The sequence below is a fragment of the Stegodyphus dumicola genome, chromosome 9, assembly GCF_044657685.1.
Source record: "Stegodyphus dumicola isolate Sdum_Otavi_A_Nest chromosome 9, ASM4465768v1".
NCBI lineage: Eukaryota > Metazoa > Arthropoda > Arachnida > Araneae > Eresidae > Stegodyphus > Stegodyphus dumicola.
In genome coordinates this window covers 120985753-121000438 of record NC_140776.1, presented here as the reverse complement: position 1 = coordinate 121000438, position 14686 = coordinate 120985753, and the positions used below count along the sequence as shown (strand labels likewise).

General features: G+C 31.6%; 1 protein-coding gene across 4 annotated transcripts in view; it reads left to right on the top strand.

The window, feature by feature from the left end:
* LOC118186278 (bifunctional 3'-5' exonuclease/ATP-dependent helicase WRN-like) overlaps positions 1 to 14686 on the top strand; it is a 151044-nt gene that overhangs the window by 17844 nt on the left and 118514 nt on the right. For all 4 annotated transcript variants that reach the window (XM_085824020.1, XM_085824022.1, XM_085824023.1 and 1 more), the window contains 2 exons: positions 10007 to 10087; positions 13240 to 13396. In XM_085824020.1, coding sequence (XP_085680146.1) covers positions 10007 to 10087; positions 13240 to 13396 — 238 coding nt within the window. The remainder of the gene's footprint in view (positions 1 to 10006; positions 10088 to 13239; positions 13397 to 14686) is intronic.

The window sequence follows — 14686 nt, the reverse complement described above, 5'->3', positions numbered from 1 at the left end:
ATACGTTTTACCACCTGATGCAATGTCTGTGGATCCTAAATTCTGCTGCCTAGTGCCTTCCTAAATTCTAAAATTTTGGCATTTCTAGATTTTGTTGCTTGGTGTGTCACTAATTCTAAAAATTCTACACCACTAGCTCTGTAGTGAGCTCTTACCATATCTCATTTCATATTTATTCTGAATGTTCATATTGCTAAAGAAATAAAATGAACACCTTTTCCTATACAGTCCAAATGCATTTAGTTTTTTAGAATAAGAGAAATTTTTAATTAACTCCAAAAATTCTACAATGAAGAGGAAGCATATCAAAGAAAGAAACTGAATGCATAAAATAGGAAGAAAATTATTCCTCAAAGATATGTACAGTTATTATTATGTAAATTAAGAAGTTATTTATAATTTCAGACTTTGCTACAATTTCCCCTTTCCATTTCCTCACCAGAAGGAAAACCACTTAGATAAGTTTTAAACTAAGGTTTTGGGGTTGTGAGACAGAATTTGTTTCTGGCCTCCCCTTGCTCGCTGCATTAGTTCTTGCCAGCTCTGATAATTTGTAATTATTCCTCTTTGCATTATCACTGCCAACATTTGAATTTCTTATGATGATAGAGTTATAGAGCTAGCTTAAATTAAAATTAAATTGTGTAGTCTTTAACTACTAGTCCACATTTTTAGTTTGAATTTGACCGTTCTTGTTTAATTGGATCACCATAAGCTGTAGTTAATTTTGCTAGCATAAGAACATGCCTTTATATTCTTTTTAAATAAGAGGTTTATTTAAACCTTTATCTGACTTTGTAGTTACTTTTCAGACATAGCAATAATTTGCTTCATGTCTGTCAGGGGTTTTGGACTATTTGACTTTATCAGATCAAATAAAACCTCATAGGTACTTAGTTGAGAGATTGGCAGGTTAGGAGATAAGACACGAAGAAACTAGCAGTGTGGGGGGGGTCGTTTTAGATAGGGTCATAGAAGAGTTCTGTATAGTGTAACAAGTATTTATTAACAGGTTACACACAGACATTACATTTAACTTTAAGAAAATTACAGAGCAAGAGTCTGGTACAACCTATCAAGTTAGACGCTTGGCTTTTACTGAAGTACTTCTCTGGCTACTCACCAGAGAGCAGCCTTGTTATTACAGTTAGTCCAACAGTTTATGTTAAAGGATTGGTTACAAACTCCCCCTCTGGCTTTGCCGACGTCCCGGCAAGGAGACAGAACTGGAGGATTCGAGAGCTCTTGTAACATTGTCTCTAGTCTCAGTTTTTTTGGTTTCCTGGGCAAGGGGACTTCTCTTTGAAGCACTGTCTGGAACCACAAGTTCTTGATTATTTCGGGAATGCAAAGTAACTTTTGGCGATCTACCTCTCTTCCTGAGCGGAAGAATGGAAGAAGTGGACGAGTCTTTGAAAGATGTTAGTATAGACATATGGTACATTCCTAATGGTTCTGATGGCTTATGAAGGCTTGAAATGACATAGGAAGTAGGTGATTTCTGTGTCATTACCAAGTATGGACCTTCACGCTTTGGTACAGACTTTGAAGTCTTTTTGTTTTTTTCATTGCTAACGGGATGTAAATTGACCCATACTCTACACCTGGTGAATAAAACACTTGGTGCCTTCCTTTATCATATTGCTTTTTACATTGATCTTGCTTTTTTTCGATACGCTCTCGTATGTCCTTTGTAATAGTTGCGAATCATTTAAGATAAGGGCTGATTTCAGGAACAAAGTTATCATTTTTTACCACAGCTTTGAAATCGTGAACAACGTCGCCGACAGTCCTCAGCTCTTTTCCAAATATTAGGAATGCTGGTGTATGGCCTGTAATGTCACAGATGGCCGTATTCATAGCTAAGCGAATTAACTGGGAGTTTCGAATGCCAGTTGTCATGCGCATCTCGTATTAGGATTATAAAACGAGGTTTTAAGTCTCAATTTTTCCGATCCACAGGATTTGACTGAGGAAAGTAAACTGGTATCAAGTTTTTATTGATATTTAATGTGCAGCAAACTTCTTACATGACTGCACTGATAAATTGGGTTCCGTTATGATGATTCTTTGTGGTATACCATGCTGCATGAATACTTCTTTGATGAGGGTTATAGTGCAGCCGCATGCTATAGCTTGAGCAAGAGAAAATAATTCAACCCATCGTGTAGCACAGTCTTCAACAATGAAGATCCATTGTTTTCCAGTGTCAGTTTTTAGCAATGGCCCAAAGAAATCAATAAATATGATCTCAAAACATTGAGAATAGACAGGGGTTCTTAGCAGTCTAGCTGGCTTTTGGTTGGTAGCCTTGTAGCTGTTGCATCCCAGATAAGCCCCACATTGGGCGTCACTTTGTGTGGGGGTCATTTTAAATAGGGTCATAGTAGAGTCCTGTATAGTGTAACAAGTATTTATTAACAGGTTTAAGTTACACACGGACATTACATTTAACTTTAAGAAAATTACAGAGCAAGAGTCTGGTACAACCTATCAAGTTAGACGCGTGGCTTTTGCTGAAGTACTTCTCTGGCTACTCACCAGAGAGCAGCCTTGTTGTTACAGTTAGTCCAACAGTTTATGTTAAAGGGTTGGTTACAGCGGGAATAATGGTTTGCATATTGAAATAAGTTTCTAATTGTTAGAAAAGATGCTGAAAAGAAAGAAATTGATATAAATTAGCCAGAATGTCTGGAAAGGCTTCATATTAACCCATTAACGAGCCCGTCCCTTGGAACGAAATGCTTTGAAATGTCCGTGTTGTCACTCAACAAACCCTTCAAAAAAAAAAAAAAATCGCTTTCGTTTCCTGAAATCTCTCTAAGATGGCCCAGCCTAGGGCAGTATGTTTGCTTCCCCTTAGTGTGATGGATAAGCCATAAAATTGCCTCCCCGCTATTGAATAGCAAGAAGTACTTCTTGGCTTTAGTTTCGTCTCTCCTCTTTCTTTGTACTCGTAGTTTGTAGACTTGTTTCTTTTAATATGCGACGTCCGAATTTTCTGAAATCTTTTTAGGATTTTAGCTTCCAAGCTCGTAAATTTTCAATTATTCGACAAGTTTTATTGGGCAGTACTTTAAGAAAGATCATTATTTATTTTGTTACACATTTTTTTTACTATTTACTTATCTATTTTATTTAGTTTTAGTAGCCCAATTTATTTTGGGAAATTAAATTTTAATCCTTTCTTTTACCGACTCAGTTTTCATCACATTATAAGTCCATATATATTTACAATGAGAGTACAATATTTATCAGGAATTTTTGGAAAATTTGGCATAAGTATTTATATTTTAGCATTGAATTTTTTCCACAAGTTGTTCGTTAACAGTTGAGCTCATCTTCGTAAACGCTTGATCTTTTCAGCATGGAGTTGGCAAGCAATAATCTTCCTAATGTTTTTCGGGATTTTATAGCAATTTCTAGAATTTTGGCGGTTTTCTACAAATATTTTGTTAAGTTTAGCTATTGTACAGTTGTTACTAATGTGGAATTTAAAACCAAAAATGTATTCCTTCGTTTATTTGAGAGATCGCTTTTGAATTTAAACAGAAGTTTAAATGAATTTGATACAATCTTACCACAGACTAGAAAGAATTATTTCCCTGTGTTGGATGAATTTTCTCACTTTTCCGTATTTTATACATTAAATGCATAAAGCAGACATGCACAAAAATCCCTTTTGATTCTTACAGTTTCAGTTAAATGAATTGTAAAATATATATATTAACTTTCAAAACGTATTTGCTCGTTTATGCATAAATTTAAAATCGTGGAACTTCCACTTACAAATTATATGACTAAATTGCAGTATTTAAGCTAATAACTGAAATTATAGTACTGAAATGACATAGAATATAAGAATAATTATAGTCAATTTAAATAAATATCTATTCTATTGTAGTCTATTTAAATAAATTTCTATTTTCATTTAAAATTTGTCATTATTAGCATCTCCCGCAGTTTTATGCAATCATAGGATTTTCCGAAATCTATTAGGTCCTTAGCATAATTTCAAGGCCTAATAGAAAAGTGATAATATGGAAAGACTATGTCTTAAGTACCAATAGTCAAGTATTTGTAATTAAATAATTAAATAAAAATAAATATTGAATACCAGCCACTTTTTTATTTATTTTTAGTCATATAACAAAAGATAAACAAGAATACTATTATATCTAAGAATTATTTAGTAAATTATTTTGCTAATTTTATATGAATGAGGATACATGGTAAAAATGTTTTAATGACTGAATTCACCGTTAAAAATCAAACAAATCCCAAAATTCCTTTTTCCCAAAACTGCGTAAAAAGTTTTGATTAAATATGATTTGAATGAGTTTTCCAATTCTGTTTTGAGTGATATAAATTATTAGTAGTAATAATTTTTATATTATAACTTAGCAGAATATCGTTTACCATTAAAAATTATATCTAAAAGAACTAAATTTTGTAAAAGAATAAAAAATATAATTAACTGTTCCATTTTGTCCTTTATGTATCTATTTATATAAAAATGGAATCTGGCTATGGAATTTATGACTTATATATGAACTAAAAATTGGTATCTTGACAAAACTTGTCAGAATATAAAAAGCGTATATTCTGTGATATTAGTGTATTAATCATACTTCTGTATACGTAAATGCAGTTTATAATTACCAGCATAAGTATCATAATGGATTTTATTAAAACGACAAAAACTGAATGCATGATCCTAGCATTATCAAACTACGGCTCTTTATCCCATTAAGTATTGCTTGGGCCATAACCAACACGAGTTTTATTTTTGAAATATTATTCCAAATAAAACAGGAAGCGTTAAACGATATGCATTTTAAACAATTTTACTTTTTTATATGCATAGAAATGTTAAGTAGCTTTAAATTGTACTTCATTTCTGAAACTTCTGCGGTACCTATTTTTAGAACAGATCAAGGACTTTAAAGAACAAGTACATTTTAGTAATATGCAACATTAATGATATAGTTCAAATGTTACTGAACAGCTGTACGATTTGTAACTGGCACTGGAAGAAGCAAAATTTATCTGATGATCCAGTCTTCATTTAATGAATTAATAGAGAATGATACAGGGTGAGCTGCTGGTCAGCATGTTAGTTACGTACAAAGGCTAAACTACTTTCTTTTTTCCCACCAACAGTGAGGCAGCCAATCCACTGGGCAGTTAGCATAAGCAAACTACTATTTGCTTGTACAAAAACTGTACTTAAAGCTTACAGCTTATTTTAAATAAATTTCGTATACTGAATACAGCTCTCCTGAAAAGCTCTGTTTTCTATCTTATTTGTTTTAGATTTCAGATTGAAGGAAAATAATCAGTTCTGTTTCTCAGAGACGGGATTCCTGCCTGTTTGTTTTTTGTGTTTTTCTACATGTGTAACCCAGTTTCCCACTGAAAGGGCTCCACGAAGGCCCATAGCTCTCGTAAACAAATAGTGGAAAAATTACAAATTCATGTAGATTTTATGTAAAGTAACATCGATTGATCCATGTGTATCTTTTGCATTGAAGAGGGGGGAAAAAAGAAAACTGCAGTTTTTGACACCATTAGGAGTCATACATTAAAAAAAAAAAAAGAGATTCTTCTGTCTAGTAGAAAAGGTTATGCTATTAGAATATGACAGAGTAGATGTGGGCTATTTGCATAAGGTGAGGAATGCTTTCGTGTAGGATTTTCATAGGAAAGCTGACTCGTATTCATATTCCACAGGTGGAAAACCACGAAAACAAATCAAGCGCTCAACATTTTCACCTGGGATCGAATACCGGTTGAACTACCAGTATTCGGCTGCCACAGATAGGACTTCTACACTTACAAAGAGCCTTTCGCTTAAGAACTATTTATCACCTCTTTCCTTCTCCGATGTTAGGCTTTTGTCGTTATTAGGGGACGTTGTTTACTGTTGTTTGATTTCAATGAATAAAGGCAAAGCAGACAAAGCCTCTCAACCTGAATGATAAAATGCCTTCAGGTAGGATTTATAGGAAACTGGTTCGCGTTCATTTCATGCATCCGAATTTTGTTTGTTTCTTTCATTTAGCTCAAAACATACGAGAAAAGAATGTTTTTGGGGAGTATTTTATAAGGGTAAATTACTTGTATTAATGTTACACATGGAGGGAAAATCATGAAAAGATCCGTACAGTTAGCTCGTTCATCAGTATTCGGAGCCAGGTTTAATTACTGTGGTTCAAGGATCTTAATCACTTGTGTTCTAATGGGCCTCATGAGCTTTGCGTTTTTGTTGATCAGGCTAATTTATGTCAAAATCGCACGAAATTTACCAAAATTTAAAAAACTGCTTTCTGATGAAATATTCCTGTAACTTTGATTTATCAGAAATTTCGAAATGTGTCAGGCTTCTGGAGTATGTGTACATGTGAGCATATAACATTTAAATTTAGTCATTTTAAACATAAATCAGATAGCATATCTTTTATGATACATTGAGTAATCTTCAGTACTATGTAATTAATTCCCTAAATATGAAAGTATGTGAAACTTAAATTAGGAATTATAGCAAATCATTCCATAGAAATATGCTATGCCAGTATTAGTCTAGAAGGGACCAATTATGCGTAAATATTCTAGTAGGCATGTCAGGTGACAATTTCTCAACAGTATAAATATCATTAATTTAAAGGAGATAATAACAATATGTGTGCCTTTTGTTTTAGCATAGTTCTGCTCCCGTTACTTTTAAGCTAAACATATCACTTGAAATAAATTTCTTTCTAAAATCAGAGGGATATTATTAACAATTCTTCTTTATAAATATAAAGTTTATCCTTTATTATATAAATAATTGAAATGCTTAAATTTGGCATTCTAATAAATATTTTATCTTAACTTTCTGAAAAATTGAATTTATTTTAAAATGTATAAAATGAATTAAATCCTGAATTTTTTCCAGTCTTATGATAATAAAATTTTAGAATCATCAGTTTGTATATCCGTATACTATATTATAAGAAAGTATCTCATTCTTTTTTTAGGGCTCTTGTGATGTAAGTGATAGTAGATCGGACTAGCAGTCGGAAGGTCTGCGGTTCGTATCCGTGGGAGAGCATAGAGGATTTTTCGTATTTTCTCCTCAGAAAAACGGAATGTATGGAAACATGATAGACGATAATTCGTGAACCCATGAATTAGGCCGATAGAGTCTCGTTTAATTTGATCAACCAGCATGAGATCTTTTAGCTGTTTAAAAGCTTTTATGTTTAAGCTTTTGATCATCTTTTTGAGCTATTTAGAAACATTAAACCATCCTTCCAAATAATTCTTAATTTGTAGTAAAAATCATGCCAAATACCTTCAGAAGTTTTGGTGTTTATTAAATAGTGGTCAAATTTTGTCCACACTCAATTTAAATTGTTGTAACAGTAAAGTTTTTACGTATTCAAACTTTTTCACGTGCTCTTCTAGTTCTCTAGGTTCTCTAGGTTTGGTGCAACCAAAATACGAGGAGCACATCTACATGTTATAGCAGTCCTATGTACAAAATTTCAACGTTCTGAGGCTACTCGTTTTTGAGTTATGCGAGATACGTACGTATGCACGTACATAGGTTCGTACAGACGCCACGAAAAATTCTCTTCAGAATTCATTTTAAAGCAGTTTTATAATTTTTTGAAGGAAAAGAGTATTTTATTCTGTCCTTACGTACAGATATCACTCAAAAACATCGTTAAATTGCATTCGATAGTGGTCAAAAGGGATATTTTCGTTGAAATATGCTGCCTGAAACTTTTCACAATTACAATACTTCCTTTTTACTTCGTACAAGGAAGTAAAAAGACACAAAATTTTGTTAGCTATCTTACTAAGAAAACTGAATATTAATATAATAAACTGAGAAAAGAGAGATAAAAATAGAAAAATATATGCCAACAGTTAACTCATCGGGAATTCTAAACATGCTGCTATGCAGCTTCTAAAAATTTTGTGAATTTGTTGAACTGTATGTTACGTAAGTACAGAGAAAACGATGCTTAATAATAAAGCTAAAAATATTATCTCTCCAAAAAGAGGGTTAGATATTAAATTATTAAGAATCATATTAAATTATTAAGAATACAAAGATTGGCTGCATGCCATTCAGATTTAAATTTGCTGTCTTTTTCAGCAATTCTTATGCTGTGATATCATATTGTATTGCTTCTGATAATTTTCTTACTATCACGGTACATTCTGCATTATAGGGAGACAACGGTGTTTCTTATTGTTTTATACTCCAGTGTTTCTCAAACGTTTTCAAGTGGTGGTCACTTTTATAAATTAGAACATCATACAGACCCTTTCAAGGGAGTTTTCAGCATATGCTACTACCGTTATATTTATATTTTTAAAACAGGTATAGCTAAAATTAATTTAGTTTTATATTATTAAGTTAATAAAAAATATATTTGTTTTAATTATTCATTGCTATTATGATCTGGATCATCTTATTAACTGAAATTAAATACATTGTTGGTACTGACATGATTCTTGAATGACCGTTTTATGTTTGGATGTATGCTGGTAAGAAGCACCCCAGTCATAGTGTTTTTAAAGCCCTCTTTGTTATGAAACTAGAGGGTGAAATCTGTTGATATGATAACTAGTAAATAATAAATTTCAAAAAAAGTTAGTCTTGGGGAAAAATAGTGATAGGTGATTGCTATGTGTAATTTCCAAATTCTGAGATTTTCAGCTATTATTATTAAAGTCTAGGAGAAAGCAAACCACAAAGCAGCTTTTGATGACCACTGGTTGTTCATGCACCACAGATTGAGGAATGCTGCTATGTGCTATGTACAGTTGCTAATAATGTGGTTACCTTTTATGTATCTGTTTGCTACAAAAATGATTTATTATTGTGTAAATAAATAGCTAGTGAATTTTATTTGGGAAAATTGGGCTGTATTTGATGAAATTTGGCATGACTTTTACAATAGAACTTGAAAATAGTATCAGTTAAGATATGTATAGTAGAACAGAGCAGGGAATGTCAAAATAAATCAAATCAGGATTTACATTTGTGGTAGATGTATCCTTTTCATCACCTGAGGACAAAAAGTCAGCAAATAACCTTTTTATGAATGCATACAATAAAAGTTATTTTATTTGTGCTTATTTGTAATGCGACCGCTGTCATGCAACTGAATTTTTGTTCCTTATTCTTTCCTTATTCATGTATGATTTGCTTACACCTTAATGTCATGTGACACCACTGTGAATACCCATACATAAGCGATTTAGACAAGTAGTTCAATCCAGATATTCTAACTTGTCTTAACAATTGGTTAAAAAATAATTCATAAAATAATTATTGACCTTTTGACAATACTAGAACAAAGAATTTATAAGATATTTTCTCCCTCTTTTCTGCATGCTGTTGTAGCATGATATTAATTTTTTTCTGCATGCCTTCATAGCCTGGTGGTCAGCAAACTGTATCATCACCAACTAGAGAGTATACACTGATATTACTACTTTGTGTTACTGAGGCTGAGCATTGACCTGCGAGGATGCCATTTTAGGACGCTTGCAAAGATCCAAGTAATTGTGACATATTTTGTGCTAAGCATCTGAAATCAAAGTTTCATGCAATGCTATGGACAGTGGCAGCATTGATATAATTACTGTATGACCCTCAAATATCGTATTTTAAAGAATGTTAAATGTATTTGGATCTATTAGTAATAAACAATTTTTCCGGAATTAGTCTCGTTTCTTTTGGTACAGAACTTGTTCACAGGCTGAAAAGCTGTCTGTAAAAGTAAAATTTCTGTAACCACCAATGGCAAGATTCACACAATATCTTCAAGTAAAGTTTGATCAAACATATAGTTTAGACTTAAGGGAATAAAAGCTTTTATTATGTCAGGAACTTATTACACTTTTTTATGATTTCACAAACTTTATATGTTGTGAAGAATATATTTTGAATAATTCTAATAGTATTTTTATATTTTGAAAAGTTATGAATGATATTTTGTAGGATTCTATACAGATTGATGAATTTAGTGAGAATGAAGATGAATGGGGTGATCAAATAGACAATATAGATGATGTTATTAAGGTAATTATCTTGTATATTATTTAAGAATTTCTGTGTGTAATTTAGATACATGATTAGAAGTAGTTGAGTCATTTCTTTGAAGCATTCACATTTGAATTTTGAAGGCAATAAAAAGACTTATAATGACGTCTTAAGGCATAGTTAGATATACATGTTGTTCCAAAAATGTATGCACATCTTGAATATCATAAAATTAGTGTTCTATGATTTGTTTTCTGAATTAAAAATAACTTGCAGAAATGAATATTTTTTTAATGCCTGTTTTTAAATGTAACCTTGTTACTGCAAAAATTCATGCTCCTCAAATACCACTTGCATTGTTTGGTCTTTACTGACAGCATTTACATTCTTGAAATGTAACTTTTGTAATAAAAGTATTTTAAAATCCAGTAGACAAATTACCCAATAAAATGCATTGAGAACCGAAACTAATACATTCTGAATTAAGATTTCATCCTGAACACGAGTTACTTGCTTTTCTTACTTCTCTGACTTTTTTTAATACTTTTTAAAGTTAATTTCAAGATTTTCTATAAAGAACTTAAATGCATCTGTTACCAGCAATATATAAAATGCTAACATTCTATAGAATACTTAGGCATTATATGTAATTGCTGCCATTTTTAGACAGAGTATGAAATATGAATTATAGACTTTCTTTAGGCATTGTATATAATATTTAGGAATTCTGTAGAATGGCAAATGCTGTTTAGGCAAAGTATGAAAAGAGTCATGATAAGGCTGTTATTTGAAAGACATGCTTTCCATAAAAATACAAATGTTATTTTGGAAAAATATGGAAGGACTGCCATTAGAAAATTTTTATTCAAAATATATGAAGGAAAATGAAAGTTGTACAAAACAAAATTTATTCTTTTCTTATTAAACAGCGTATGAAATATGTGAAATTATGGATTGGGTGTATTATTAACTTTCTAAAGCCAGTGGTACAACTGTTGTACCGAGAAATTTACTTGCTTTTAAACTGGCTATGGTACAACTGTTGTACCAGCCTTTCTTCCCCCCTTTCAGAGTAACCGTTTATCTTTAGAATATCTAGGTGGTCCAGTTTCCTGTGTCAGAGCAGTCCCTGGCTATGCATTGTGTTCCGTTTCTTATCTGGTTGGCTACGTTTTGGCGAAGACGTTTCACGGCAATGTACTTGAAAATAAAACAGATGCTATCTCTCTTTCAAACATTAGAACTTTTTCTCGTGATTTCAGTGTAACTTTTTTCCTTGTGCTTTTATTGTTCTTATTATGGCACCTCGGCTCAAAGGTCTCAGTCAGGACGAAATTAATAAGTTGCTAAGAGATTTAGAAGGGGAAACTTTTGTTAACACAGATTCTCACTATTCAGATACAGAAGAAATACGTTTTAATCAATCTTTTAATGAAGATAAAGTTGCCGATGACTTCAAAAGCAACGCTAATGATTTATTTGAATGAAGACAACCAAATGAGCACGACAAAGCTAACATATTGACTGACTGAGACCTTTATTGGTAATCCTGGTATAAAGACTGAATTTTCGGAAACTCATCTTGCTGTTCATTTTTAAAAATTTTCAGATGAATTGTTTAAAACTTTAACCAGAGAAACTAATCGATATGCTTCACAATCTTAGAGTTGCGGTCAAATATAAGTGGGAAAAGAAAGCATTTTGATTTGAAAATATTCCTGTAATTGTTTTAATAATTGTTTTAATCACTAAAAGAAATATAAAAAACATATTTCCTACACTATAAATGTCAACACCTTGTATGCCCTTATTATTTTGTAAGTACGAAATATTAATCTTTTAAAAATAAACTAGTAAATTTATTATGTAGAACATATGTATATCCATTTCATTTAAAATCAAGGAAAAATCAAACTAACTAATAAATAAAACTAATGATGGTTTTGAACAAAGTCTGCCTATGAAACAAAATTTACATAGAATTCTTTGTAAACATTTAAACTGTTCTGAAAAATATTTTTGATAAATTTATATTTTCTAAAATTATAAATCATAGATTAAAATTCTCTTCAGCAAATATTAAAAAGAAGCCTCAAAGTGCTCTCTCTTCGGACACCACAAAAATGTAAAGATTTAAGAAATTACCTTATCAGTCTTCACACTGCAGGTATAAAATGAATTGAATATATGGGTATTTGCAGAATTTTTTTTCCTCCTAACGTAAGCAATATCCGATTTTATAAAGAAATTTCTTTCTACCTTCTTTGCCCTTCTTCTATACCTTCTTTGCCTTGATAGTCCAAAGTAATATTTGTTAAAGTTAAATGATCAAACAACTAATATACCTTTGATTTTCTTTTTTTATATTACAATAACAAAATTAAGAAAAAAGAAACAGATTTAAAGTTTTATTATTGTTTTATGTTTATTTCAAAATCTAACAGCAATGAATGATATTCTAATCATCTAATAGTAATGAATATTATTAGGAATTCTATATCATTATTTCATTAAATTATTCATTACTATTATTTTATTAATGAAAATAGATTATCAAATATTACATTCCGACCTACAGGCACATAAAGCTACTTCATATTTGTTATATTTTGCCAAGTTCTATTCTTGTAAAATTTCTAGTAGAAACAAAGACATCAAATTCACAAATTATTACTGAGAATGATCAGAAATAGTAAATGTTATAGAGTTTAAATTAAATCAAAATAAACCTCGAAAAAGTCGCAAATATAGTAACCTATTCTAGACTATTGTTCAGAGTTCGACAAACATGTAAATTTTACTTCATTGATGGAGGAGACAAATGACCAGCCTAACGACTTTTCTCATTAGGGAACAGTAAAGGAGGGGGGAAGTGTTTTGGATAGCTTCATCCTAATGGTTATGTTATGAGAATTTAAGACTGTTTTAGAAGGTTAATATATGGATTATGTATGAATGTGTTAAATATATGAATATTCAGCCTAATTTTGAGTATTAATTTCTTCCGTAGTGTTGCCTTAAATTTTTAGTATTAGTTTCTTCCGTAGTGTTGCCTTAAATATCTCCAAATTATATTTTTTATGACGAGTTTCTTTCCTTCTTTTCTTCTTCTTCTTCTTTTTTTTTTTTTTTTTTCATTTTATGATTTTAATATAAAAACAAATAAGAATGCATAGAATTTTTCTTTTAAGGTATGTGATGATGTTGAAAGAGATTGTCAATCTGAAGATCTCATGTCTAGTCCTGAAGTGAAAAATGATGATTCTGAAAAAGTAATTTCAGAAAATGGAGAAAATATATTAAATGAGAGTAATTTGAAATCACCAGTAGTAGACGAAAAATCATTTGGTATGTAAAGAAATAATGTAAATAAAATTAGAATACTTTTTTTGATTAAACCTTAATTACTTTCCAGAAGAGTTATTTTACACTTTAAATTTCTGGGCTATTTTTCAAGGAAGATGTTAATTAATGTTACGGTTTAATTAAGGGAAAGCACACAAGGGCTATCTATCTGCCTAACAGAATGGATGAATTTGTGAATAGCTCCAGTTCACGTTACACATAGTAAAAACCACGAAACTGTCGCACAGCCATTCTGTTTGCCATGATTTGAATCTACATCAAACTACGAATTGAAGTCTCATCTGCTTGGCGACTGGTGGGTTTCATTTATGGTGGGTAAAAATATAAAGATACTAAGCATATCCTTATCTATGGTCTCAAATTCAAATTGCATGTGGGCTGCGTACACTATCTAAAAGCAGCTGACTGGCCAGAACAATTTTAAAGACATTTAATAACATTTTTCAGAAACGAGGGGGGGGAACAAATTTTTAAATTTCACTTGCTAAATATTTATTAAAACATACATAAGCAATAATAATAATAATAATAATATTAACACTAAGGAAAAAATAACATTTATATTTATTTTCTATCTGAAATCTGAAAGTGCCTGCAAACAAATTTCTACTGATTTCAGGGGTGTTTGTGCTCCGGGGAAACCCCGGAATTCCGGGGATTTTGAACTTTGATACCCGGAAATTCCGGGGACCGTCGTTCAAAAGGAAGTAGGAATAATAATGAATTATTTATTTTGATCTGGGTAATTTTGTTTGCTTTGAAAGCAGAAAACGCAAGGTCAGTGTGTGTGGTGAAAACTTTTCCTTTCTTTCTCCAAAGGCAGTGATAATGCGTGAAAAGGGGAAAAAAAACTTTTTTTTTTTTTTGGTTCTTTCCTTATTGCGAGTTATGACTCATTCTCCCGGTTCTCGGACATTCTCTTCTGGATTCTTTTCGGCAAGTAGGCGTGGCAGAAAAAAAAGGGAGAGACTTCGTTTGACCAGATGTGCGATCACGTGACTCTGAACCCAGAGTCACGTGATCGCACACAGAAGTATGGTGGGGAAGGTCTTATCTCTCCTGGCGTGGCGCCAATAAGTAGAGAAGGGGGATTTTTCACCGTATTAGCTATTTGTCATAGATCGCTTCTCAACTTTTTTTTCTCTGCTGTGTAAAATTTTCGTTTCATTTATTGATGCACGTGTAAATTTTTCGTTTCGTTTATTGAAATATTTTTTTATTTATGTACGCAAGAGAATTTCACTATGAAATTTCTCGATATAAATAGTGATA